Source organism: Panthera tigris, chromosome E1 (genome assembly GCF_018350195.1).
Source record: "Panthera tigris isolate Pti1 chromosome E1, P.tigris_Pti1_mat1.1, whole genome shotgun sequence".
Taxonomy (NCBI): domain Eukaryota; kingdom Metazoa; phylum Chordata; class Mammalia; order Carnivora; family Felidae; genus Panthera; species Panthera tigris.
This window is the reverse complement of record NC_056673.1, coordinates 20,349,376-20,361,759: the sequence shown is the minus strand read 5'-3', so window position 1 is coordinate 20,361,759 and position 12,384 is coordinate 20,349,376. Positions and strand designations below refer to the sequence as shown.

Genomic DNA, 12,384 nt, shown 5'->3' with positions numbered 1-12,384 from the left:
CGTAAAACTACATTCACTAAAAAAATTTTTTTAATTAAAAAAAAAAAACTACATTCACAAGATTGCTCTGGTGCTTATCGTTCAGTTTGATATTAGCTATCAGTGAGATGTACAGGAAGTCATGAGACCCTTTAAGAATGTAGCAACCAGCACATATTTGATCCTTATCAAAACTATGCAGGCTGTATACGGGTCAGCCTTCTGGGCTAAAAGTGAACATTTTTCTGCTTCTATCCCTCATCATTTACCCCCTGACCAATTTTTGGTCCTTAAATCTTTTAAGGTTGTTGAAGGGCGAGGGGCTCATCTTCTGTAAATTCTTCAAGCTGTCAGGGATCATAGAGATATCTCTACCTATGGACTGAAATTGGTCACTCTCTGTCCCTACAAGTAACTATAATAGAAGGCCATTGCTGTAGAGTACAGAGAAGACATCTGGGTGAATTTGTTTTGAGTAGTAAGGATCTTTTGAGTGAAGGAATTGGCACCTGCTTGCATGTATCTCAACAATAGAAAAGAACAAAGCCAAAGGGACAACACATTAGCATTATTATTATAATGAAAATAAGAACAGGGGCACCGGGGTGGCTCCTCGGCTAAGCCTCCGATTCTTGATTTCAGCTCAGGTCATGATCTCATGGTTTGTGAGTTTGAGCCCCACATTGGGCTCTGCACTGTCAGTGCATGGGATTCTCTGTCTCTCCCTCTCTCTCTTTCCCTCCCATGTTCGTGCTCTCTTTCTCTTGCTTTCAAAAAAACAAATAAATAAAGTTAAAAAAAAAAAAGAAAGAAAAGCAATGAGAAGACACTTTAGTGTGGACCATAGTCCACCTCCGGACCACAAATGTAACCAATCATTAAGTGGCAATGTAGGGTCTTTAAGAGCATCAATTTGATTATTCATATCAGTAAGTAGTCCTGTTATATTTTTGTCATAATCCAGAATGGAGTCACAGCATTCTGCCTTAATAATGGCACACACTCTTCCTTGTGTTGCTGTTAAGACATCTATAGCCATTATATTTTGTAGAACTGCTTTATGCACTCGGGTCATTTTGGTGTTTAATAATGTAATGCTATTTTGAGAGTCATTTTAAGATCTTAATTGCATATTTATCAAGGGCCTCTACGTGCCATAAAACATCTTCTAGACCTACTGATGGAAGAAAAATAGATGTCAGATCATCATATCATCATACTAATGGAATGCAGACCTTGTCCATCGTTGTTTTAGCTATGGAAGATTCACTGGACTTGTGATAGTCTTAGTGCTACGGCTATGAGTCTAGGCATAACCTATAGTACATCTTCCAATCCAGCCTGCTGGAAGCCATGGCCAAAAATTTGGCCCATGTAACCATTGTGTTCCATTAGGTGCTAGCCATCTGATGCCTGATCACCTTGTCTAGTCAATAGCAAACCAGTCAGTTGCCTATAAAATAATGGTATGGTCACAGGCTTATGGGGGTAACCATTCCATTTAGCCGGTACTATTGGGCTATGAATCAAGGGTACAGTTTTTCTCTTCTTAGCATAAGGGACGGGCCTTTTGGCTTAGTTGTCCTATTGTGGTAGTAAGCCACATATATCCATCCCGTATTTGAGATAATCCTTCCTGGGTATCATCTAAAATAATAGTCAAGGAATTTGTTATCGTCAGACTATCTACGGATTGGCATATTCAGTTAAAATTTTGATAGTTTGAGGATAAGAGAAAGGCCTCTTTTGGCCTGGAGAGTCCCATGTAACATTTACCATAGGTCAGCAAGAAACATTCTTTTTAATGATAAAAGCATCCCTACATGTGCTGGTATTAGGGTGTAGTATCATTTCAGCTATGTGTGGATGTAAATAATGCCTTGTAATGGAGAGTCTCAGCAAGAGAGACCTTAAGTGCTTGATGTGGACAGTGAGCCACAAGCCCAGCCCGAAGATTGGTTTTGGAGCTCAGCGTAGCGTTGTGCCCCTTGTAGGAAAGAGTTCCATTTAGGTATGGTGTGTAGATGGCAAGTACAAGAAAAAAGACCTCCATTTTTTTTTTCTTATCTCATTGTTTAAAGAGTATTTTGAGATCTTCCACTGGTTCACAGGAATATGAGGGCACATCGTTCAGTTCGTTGTCATTCTCCCACGTCCAGGCTAACCCAGGGCTCAGCCAGCCATTATTTCTATAAGTCCATAGTTAACTCCATGGAGTGGGGTATAATCTGGTTTTAAGGAGCAATTGTGTTATCCCAGACACATAGAATTGATCAGGGTAAAAGCTGAGTTACCCAGTTGTTGGGGTATCCATTCCATTGTCCAGCTATTTAAATAATCATATGTCCATGGGGTCCCTTTTATTATCCCCACAGGGTAACAAACAGGAAGACTGTCTATATATGAGCTATTATGGCAGTATCTCTGAAGTTTACCCCAAGTTGTCTAGCTTAGGCAAACAACAAGCATTTAAAGACAGCTAATTAAAACTAGAACCTAACATCCATAAGGATGCATTATTGAGAAACATAATTTTTCTCAGTTCACCCTTATTTCCAGAGATAGCCAAATCAAGACTGATTCATTTGTAAAACAAGTCCAGTTTTAACAAACTTAGCCTAATTATTTACATAAGCTCAGCAAGAATAGTGATTGATCATATAGATCCTTTAAAATCTGCTTTGTGGAAACTTTTTATAAGGAATCTGTAGATCGAACTTTTTTGAGAAGGAGAGCACATACGCAACCATGTGAGTGGGTGAGGGGCGGAGGGAGAGGGAGAGAGAGAGAGAAAGAAAGAATCGTAACCAGGCTCCACATGAGGAGTCCCAACAATTCAAGTCTCCGTCTCACAACTGTGAGATCATGACCTAAGCCAAAATCTAGAGTCAGAAGCTTAACCAACGGAACCACCCAGGTGCCCCTCTAGATTGAACTTTTAATAGCTGCTCAAGGGTAGAGCCGAGCCAAATTGTTGTCATCAGACTTGCCTACAATACCTATAGATTTGGGTGCATTCCTCTTCTTGAGGTCCCTAAAATATCCTGAGGTTTCCTGCACCTGCCAGGAAGTGACATTCTTTACTCACCTGGTAAGGCTGCTGGGAACTCTGTAAGCAAGGTATCAGGCCAACATTTTCTATTTTTTTTTTTTTAATGTTCATTTATTTTTGAGAGAGAGACAGAGAAACAAAGTGCAAGTAGGGGGATGGGCAGAGAGAGAGAGAGAGAGACACAGAATGAGAAGCAGGCTCCAGGCTCCAAGCTGTCAGTACAGAGCCCGACATGGGGCTTGAACTCACGAACTGTGAGATCATGACCTGAGCCAAAGTCAGACACTTAACAGACTGAGCCACCCAGGCGCCCCTCAGGCCAACATTTTCAAGGGGCTTTATTGACTCCATAAAGTCAACCTTAATTCCTTAGAGCTGTCTGGTCATATCTGAGTCTATGCATGTCTCTCTTACATAGGACATTCCAGTCAAAGCCTTAGTAATATAACCAGTGTTTCCAATGGTGTCCTTTACAAGGAGAATAGATTCTTTTTAAGTTTTCTTTAAATTCCAGTTGGTTAACATGTAGTGTAATGTTAGTTTCAGGTGTCCAATACAGTGATTCAGCAGTTCCATACGCCACCTGGTGTCCATCACAAGTACGCTCCTTGATCCCCTTCACCCATCTCTCCACCCACCTCCCCTCTGGTAACCATCAGTTTGTTCTCTGTAGTTAAGAGTCTGTTTCTTGCTTTGCCTCTCTCCCTTTTTTTTTTTTTCCTTTGCTCATTTGTTTTGTTTCTTAGACTCCACATATGAGTGAAATCATGTGGTATTTGTCTTTCTCTGACTGGCTTATTTCATTTAGCATTATGCTGTCTAGCTCCATCCATGTCATTGCAAATGGCAAGATTTCATTCTTTTTATGGCTGAGTAATATTCCATTGTACATATATACTACATCCTCTTTATCCATTCATCAGTAGTTGGACAGTTGGGCTCTTTCCATAATTTGGCTATTGTAGATAACGCTGCTGTAAACATCAGGGTGTATGTATCCCATTGAATTAGTATTTAGTATCCTTTGGGTAAATACCTATTGGTGTGATTGCTGGATGGGAGGTTAGTTCTATTTTTAACTTTTTGAAGGACTACAAAGAGAACAAATTCTTATTGAACTTCTGCAAATAACTAATTGCCAAGAAAGAAAGAATACCCACTGGGAGTTTCTGAATTCTGGAGGATTCCAATAAAGAAAAGATTTAAATGTTTCAATTTGTTCACGAAAGAAAACTTTATCACATTTCTATAAGTCATGGATTTCTTCAGAGAAGGTTTCTTTAAATCTAGAAGAGCAAACATTAGGAAACCAGCAGTGTGTCAAATAAGAGTCACAAAAACCATAATCATCTTCCTCAGTCTATTTAGTCCCGTTCTCCTAATTCTAGTTGTTCAGATGCAGCTTCTTCCATTAGTTCTGGATATGCTTAACCATTTTAGTTTTATGATTTTAAAGATATCAAAAACCTGTATTTGTCAAAAGTCAGTTTCCTGAATCTCCTTGAAGACAAAACTCATTCTGCAAGAGCATCGGAACAATAACTGTAAACCACAAGAGACTCAAAAATAGAATGGTTAAAGATCTGATAAGAGAGTTCATTATAATGTAGCTGACAAGGAAATTTAGTTATTCCTGTGACACATAGCATTTTAATAATTAAAATTATTTAATTTTGACCTTATACTAGAACATACTAAAACTTCATGAATTTCATATATTTTCTACAATATATGAAATTATATTTTTATATATTTTTAAGTATATGCCTAAATAGGATTACAGATCATTCTAAATTTAATATTTACATTTAACTGCGCTGGCAGTAAGAGATTCTACAGGAAGCTAGAGTTGTTAGCAAAACTTGAGAAGTTTTAACTTTCTTAAGTAATCAAAGACCTGATAACGACAAAACACAGAAGCTTTGGTCTTCTGGGCAGATAAAGAAAAAGAAACAAAACTTCATTTACATTTTCTTATCAAAAGCAGACAACAATCCAAGAAAACTTTGTCTTTTTAACACAGAGAAAAGCAGAATTTCAATTTTATGCCAATGTACTTTTAAAATCCATTCATTTCAACCTCAATCTTGACCATACATAAAATTCTTTTCCAAAAAATTCCCTTCACAATCCTTCTACAACTTTCTTTTTCATTCAGATTTTGTTGTAAACATTTTCTCCCCAAACAACCAATCTCATTTTAGGACAGAATTTCTTTTTCCCTCAACAAAAGGTGTTCTTTCTCATAATCCTCCACTCCTACGTACAGAGTTGCTTTCCTTATGTCTATCAGTCTTTTTTAAAAATTTTTTAACATTTATTTATTTTAAGACAGCATGAGCAGGGGAGAGGCAGAGACAGGGGGAGACACGAATCCAAAGCAGGCTCCAGGCTCTGAGCTGTCAGCACAGAGCCTGATGCAGAGCTTAAACCCACAAACTGTGAGATCATGACCTGAGCCGAAGTCGGATGCTTACCTGACTGAGCCACCCAGGCACCCGTCCTTCAGTCTTAATTATATTTAGCAGAATTTTAACTCTTAGAAACATTAATCTCCAAAGAAAATTAAGTAGTAATCACTTGTGAATGGTCTGTTACACCAAAATTCTTTAGATCTGAACTTCATGAACATATTTCTTAATTTCTAAAAACATGTTTTTCCATAGTACAACCTTTCAACCAAGCATAAAGCAAGTTTACCATAGACCCAACATCCTCAGTTTCTCTGTGGTAAGAAGCCAAAAGCCCAAACCTACATTTAGTAAACATGCTTTAGCATTTATTTGGAAAAGACTTAGATATCCAATAAATTCAATCCAATTTATTGTTTAACTTAGCAAAACTTCCAAGTGTCAGGAGCGCCTAGGTGGCTCGGTTGGTTAAACTTCCAACTCTTGATTTCAGCTCAGGTCATGATCTCACAGTCATGGGATCAAGTCCTGTGTCGGGCTCTGAGCTGACAGTGCAGAGCCTGCTTGGGATTCTCTCTCTCTCTCTCTCTCTCTCTCTCTCTCTCTCTCTCTCTCTCTGCCTCTCACCCTGCTTGCATGAGTACGTGAGCTCTCTCTCAAAATAAATAAATATTAAAAAAAAAAAAAAAACTTCACAGTTTCATGTTACCAAAAATTTTGAAAGCTATTTAAAAGTTTTACCTATGGGGTGCCTGGATGGCTCAGTGGGTTAAGGGTCCAACTTCGGCTCAAGTCATGATCTCGTGGTTTGTGAGTTCAGTTCCCACATCAGGCTCTGTGCTAACGGCTCAGAGCTTGGAGCCTGCTTTGGATTCTGTGTCTCTGGGGTCCCCACCCCACTCACTCTGTCCCTCTGTCTCAAAAATACACAAACATTTTTAAAGTTTAAAAATAAATAAATAAATAAATAAATAAATAAATAAATAAATAAAAGTTTTACCCATTAATCTTTTATTTATTCAGCCTACTTGTTCTTAACAATTACTCGTGAAAACTTTGAGACAAAATTAACCATCATTTTAAGTCATCTTTCTGCTGACAAATTGCAACAGCAATAACACGAGTTTATTTGACCTTTTGTAAACCTTGGTAGAATAAAAGTTTTATATTTAGTGCTGATAACTCTAAAGACATGTTTACCTTTAATTAAACTAACAAACTCAAATTAGCTTAAATGCCAAATATATTGCACCTGGGCACACTAAATGTCAATCCGTTTGTTCCCCACTGTCAGTTTTTACCTGGGGCACTGGTGGGGAAATCTGAAGTGAGTGGTTTAAGTCCAGAGAGAGGTGCTCTCCACTCTTTGATAGCAAGGAGAGGAGGAACAGGAGCCAATGGCACTGAGGGCATGAAGGATGGTACAGGAGCCATTATGCGAGTGGCACCCAACATGGTGGGGAAAGAGGAGCAGGGGGAGGTGCAGGCAGAAGAGGTGAGGTGCTGCCAGCAAGAGGGCAGAGAAAAAGGACTCTCTCAGTCCTAAAGCTCATCAGCACAGACAGATGAACAGGCACACCTTTTGTTTCCATCCACAAAAAGTGAAAATAGGCAGTCCATGTCTGGTGGAGAAGACAGGGAATCTCCCTGAAGCAAAAGGAATTTTGAAAGCTTCTTGGGAGTATTCTTTAAGGTCCCCATCCTGAGGTAGACTTACAGGACAACTGGCTCCAATGATCATAGCCATTAACCTAGGAAATGAATGAGGGAGAAAACCCCACACAACCAGAGTCAGGCAGCATTCATCCAGTACGCTCAAGATATATTCCAGTTCTGACACACAAAGAAGCAAACAAAGAGGAGAGAATAACTCAGGAAAAAGAAGGAGGCATATACAGGATCTTGGCAGAGAGATGGGGGCAGGGAGTGGTGCACATAGAAAACATGACAAAACACAGGGAGGGTGGTGGGTTAAGTAGGACGGGCCTGGGCAGCCAGCTGATGGTGGATTGAGAAGAAAAGGGTGAGGAGAGGGGTGTCCTTGGGCCCCCTAAAGGTGTATGGACAGATGAGGGTTTTGGTAGAGGGCCATAAAGGCCTGACCATATGGGATTTTGGTCCATTTTCCCTGATGCCTACCAAAAGGTCCAATTGATAAATAGTACTGAACCTTAAAGACCCATCAATGGGTCATTTTTTTTATCATCCTTCAGAGAACATTGAGGCCAAGCATTATTACAGAAAAAGATGAGGCACTTCTTCTTTAAATCCTATTGTCCAGATTGACTCCATTGTGTTAGGTAACAACAGCCCAAAGGAAAATCCTTTGGGATCAAGGAAGCTGATCCTATAGTTAATTCCTACAAATGGAGGAGAGTCCATTAACTAACTAGGAGTCCATTACCAAAATCCTCCGCAGCTTCTAAGTGGCATCCCACCAGGAATATTGCTGAAGGTCCCTGGGATTCAGAGTGGTGGGAGGCATCCCTCAGTTTCAACCACTCTGACACCATTGTACTACCTGAGAAGGGGTGTCAGTGATTGGACTGAAATGCCACAGAGATTGGAGCTGCCTCTTTCCATTTTGGGGGTATCAATATATTTTGCAACCAGTAACAATACCCTTTGTAAGACTCTGGATCTACTATTAATGGATGAGGTAGAGGCCCTGGCCCTTGTTAACAAGGAGCAGCTATTTGGTATCATATAAAGTGACATATATCTAAGCTAGATGTACTTTCAGTCTGAGAGTAGGACTGAGAACGCCAAACAGCCCATGGGCAAGACAAATGAAAGACGTGAAGAAACGAAAGTACAGAACCCCTATCTAATCCAGGAAACTTTCTTGTGAGCTTTATCTGTGATCCAGTCCCCCGCTGGTTGAGTGCCTCAACTGGATAATAGCTCCCACCAGTCACTTTCAGGAATCACATGTGGTCAGATGTATCTTGGATTTTATGCTCATTTGAGGGATCACACTGGATTATTTAGGAGGAAACCTTCCATGGGAGTCTTGAGATCAGCGGCCATCCTAGGGACATGTATGTCTGTTCTGTGATGAGTATTAAAAGAGTATTGAAATACTCGAGTATACAAGTATTAAAAGAGCAGATGAAACAGAGACTGATTTCTGAGCCCAACGCCATTACAGCCAAGGTACTGGTGTCCAGCCGGGCAGCAGAAGTTTGTCTTCCCCTTAGTAGGGCCACGGGCAAGAGGTTCTCTCCTGAGCACTCAGACAAGACACAATTCCGAAGGGTTGTACTATTCAGGACATCTCTGGAAAAGAACAAGAAGTAGAGGCTGGGGGAATAAAAGGGTTTTAGCAGGTCGCACTGAGGCTCTTAGATTCCCCCTATAATCCCCTTGCAGGGCCACCAAAAATGTTGGTGGGTCGTGGAGCACAATGGCCAAGAAAGAATTCTTCAGACATTTTACAGTGCAAATTAGTAAGTTTATGTAAGTAGCACGGGGAAAGCTCTCTGCTCTGTGGGCAGAAAGAGCTGCACTTTTGCTCTATGCAGCTGGTGGTTATATGCTTTGTGCTCAAGGGGGAAGGGACGTGCAGGGACTAGTAGATCAAGGGGAGCCCCTCTGGCCCAGTCTGTGGAATATGTGACTCTGATCTCAAGGTCGTAAACACAAGCCCCACGTGGGGTGTAAAGATTACTTAAAAATAAAATATTTAAAAATATTTAAAACTAGGGACGCCTGGATGGCTCATTGGGTTAAGCATCTGACTCTTGATTTCAGCTCAGGTCGTGACCTCACAGTTTGTGAGTTGACGCCCCAGCTTGAGCCCCTGCTTGGGATTCTCTCTCTCCATCTCTCTTTATCTGCCTCTTCACCACTTGTGTGCAGGCACCCACTTTACCTCTCTCTCGCTCTCTCTCTCTCTCTCTCTCAAAATAAATGAATAAACTTAAAAAAATAAAATAAAAAATAAAGATAAATGCTCATATTTCTGCCTGTGAAACTGCTTTCTCAAGATTTCTCTAGTGCTTGTCATTCAGTTTGATGTGAACTGTCGGTGAGATTTAAAGGCAGTCATGAGACCCTTTAAGAAAGCAGCAACCAGCACATATTTAATCCTTATTGAAACTATGCAGGCTTTAGGTCAGCCTTCTGGGCTAAAGGTGAATATTTTTCTGCTTCTATCCCTCATCACTTTTTTTGCATCAAATAATATCACATGGCTTATTTATTCTGTGGCAGCAATGGATTACATTGGCTAATTAATGAATTCTGAACTAGCTTTGCATTTCTTAGATAAACTCTACTTGGTCATAGTATATTATTGTTCTATATGTTGTTGGATTTCTTTGTTAATATTTTGTTGGTCATTCTTACATCCATATTGATGAAGGGTTTTGGATATTGGTTTACAGTTTTCTTGTACTGCCTTTATCCTTTTTTGGTATCAGGATAATGCTGGCCTTATAAGATGAGTTACAAAGTGTTCCCAGTGTTATTTCTTCTTTAAACATTTGGTAGGATTCACCAGTGAAGTCACCTGAGCCTAGAGTTTTCTTTTTTGAAAGGTTTTTAACCACAAATTTCATTTTTTAATAGATAAAGCAGTACTCAGCTTATCTATTGCCTTTTGGGTGAGTTTTGGTAGTTTGTGGCTTCTAAGGAATTACTTGGTTTCATCCATGTTATTAAATTTATGTACACAGAGTTGTTGAAAATATTTTTCTTTGTTATCCTTCTAATGTCTGTATGGTCTATAGTGCTATCCCCTCCTCCATTCTGTATTGGTAATTAGGTTATCTCTCTTTTATCCTCAGACTAGAGGCTTAGCAATTTTATTGATCTTTTGAAACAACCAGCTCATTATTTCATTGATTTTTCTCTATTATTTTTCTGTTTTCAGTTTCACTGATTTTTAATCTTATCTTTATTATTTCCTTCCATCTTGCTTGTTCCATGAAACTTGGAAAAGACTGAAGCTACCAGGGTCACTGATCAAAAATACATTATTAGGGGTGCCTGGGTAGCTCAGTCAGTTGAGTATCTGACTCTTGACTTCGTCTCAGGTCATGATCTCATGATTCGGGAGATCAAGCTCCACATCAGACTCTTCACTGATAGTGCAGAGTCTGCTTGGGATTCTCTCTCTCCTTCTCTCTCTCTCTTCCCCTGCCCAGTTCATGCACACACACTCTCTATCTCAAAATAAATAAACTGAAACATACATATATATATATATATATATATATATGTTTATTTTTAAAATTATACATATATAATATAATATGTATATTATGCATATAATTACAAAATGTATTTTTAAATTTATTCTTTTGAGAAACCATCCTAATAGTTTTCCATGTTTTATGTCTTTGCAGTTGACTGGTCTGAGTGTCTCCAATGGAAAGGACCAACTTGTAGTGTTCCATACAAAAGACAACAAAGACCTCATTGTCTGCCTTTTCAGCAAACAGCCAACCCATGAGAGTCGAATTGGAGAACTTGTTGGAGTCCTGGTGAATCATTTCAAGAGGTAAAGCTTGATTTTCGTAACTGAGGCAGGTTTTGAACATATGAAATCTTTCATCATAATTCTTACTGAACTTGCTTTGTGCCAATTTCAATGTATTGAGTTATTTTCCTTTAGAAGAATGACATAAATCATCCATTCCACAGAAGGCAAAATTAGCATCTAGGCTTAGTTTCAAGATTAGGAATGATCCTCTGCTTTTCCAGCCTCCAGCTGAACGAAAAATGATAGAATTTCCCCAATTGTGATCTCTTCATCACCAGTCCAATGACAGAAATCCAAAAGACAGAAAAATTACTTTATATACTTATTGTCACAGCTTCTCATTTATCCCAAATATAATCAGCAATTGTGTCTACTGTGAATGTAAATTAGAAGACAGGTTTAGGATGACATACAGATACATGAAGACTGAAGGAATTTCTAAGAGAAGCAACAACCTATACAAAAACGCAGAGTTTGGGTGGCACATGACATATTCACAGTGAACCTAGATGTCTGGGGTATTTGTGTGTGGGTGTGTGTTATGAACAGTGATGTGAGAAATATGCACAGAGCATCGACCCGGAGGACGATGTGGACCAGGGAATGATCTGTCTGGTTACTTATTGGAGTTGTTTTAGAGATGGGGGTCTTCCTTCCCATAGGACATCATCGAGCATTTGGGGTAGAGCGTTTCTGACTCCAAAGTCAGATGTTCTTTCCAGTGTAGCAAACTGTCTGTCTCCGCCTCCCCCCCCCCCCCCACCCTGATGCCAGGGAAGACCGCTTCTCAAAACTCAGGGTCCAGTTCCTTTTCTTCCTCGACGACACTTCCTAAGTTGCCAGAAGCGGTCTTCGACTTTCCTTATCAGTATTGTGTTGTTGTTTTTTTCTAACTTAGATATGGCTTTTCTTTCCCTAAACAAAGACATATCTAGAATCAGATGTCCACCTGTCTAATTCGATTGTGTTCATTTTGCTATCAGTGTGTGCAGTATAAGCAGACCATTTATTTTATGTTATTAAACTTTGTATCCTAGATCAAAATAGGTCCTTAGATATGTAGTTAAATGCTTTTCAGTGGTGTGGATAAAATAATGCATAACAGTCATCTGGTGGGAAAAAAATAAGAATCTAAGGAATTACCAAAAAACAATGATAAACAGATAAGTTTGAAAAATTCCCTTCCATCTGCCAAAGAGTGCTAAGAGGATACTAAGGAGTTTAGAATGGAAGGGAAAGACATGGAGAAGGCATCTCTACAGTAAAGTCATGGCTCAGTTTAGGAGGCTTCTTTTCCTTCTGATAGTTAGAACAAAGTAAGGACAATTAAAGGGATTTTAATCCGCATGCCTGTACTAATGCATAGTTTTTGCCTGGAAAATGTTTCTTCTCAGTCTGGGTCCTTGTTTAGCAAATTCCAACTCTTATTGAATGCTTCTGTAAGTAGGGGGAAA

General features: G+C 39.4%; 1 protein-coding gene across 1 annotated transcript in view; it reads left to right on the top strand.

The window, feature by feature from the left end:
- Positions 1-12,384, top strand: part of MYO1D (myosin ID) — a 354,052-nt gene that overhangs the window by 257,577 nt on the left and 84,091 nt on the right. The window contains exon 21 of the mRNA XM_042966688.1: positions 10,794-10,948. Coding sequence (XP_042822622.1) covers positions 10,794-10,948 — 155 coding nt within the window. The remainder of the gene's footprint in view (positions 1-10,793; positions 10,949-12,384) is intronic.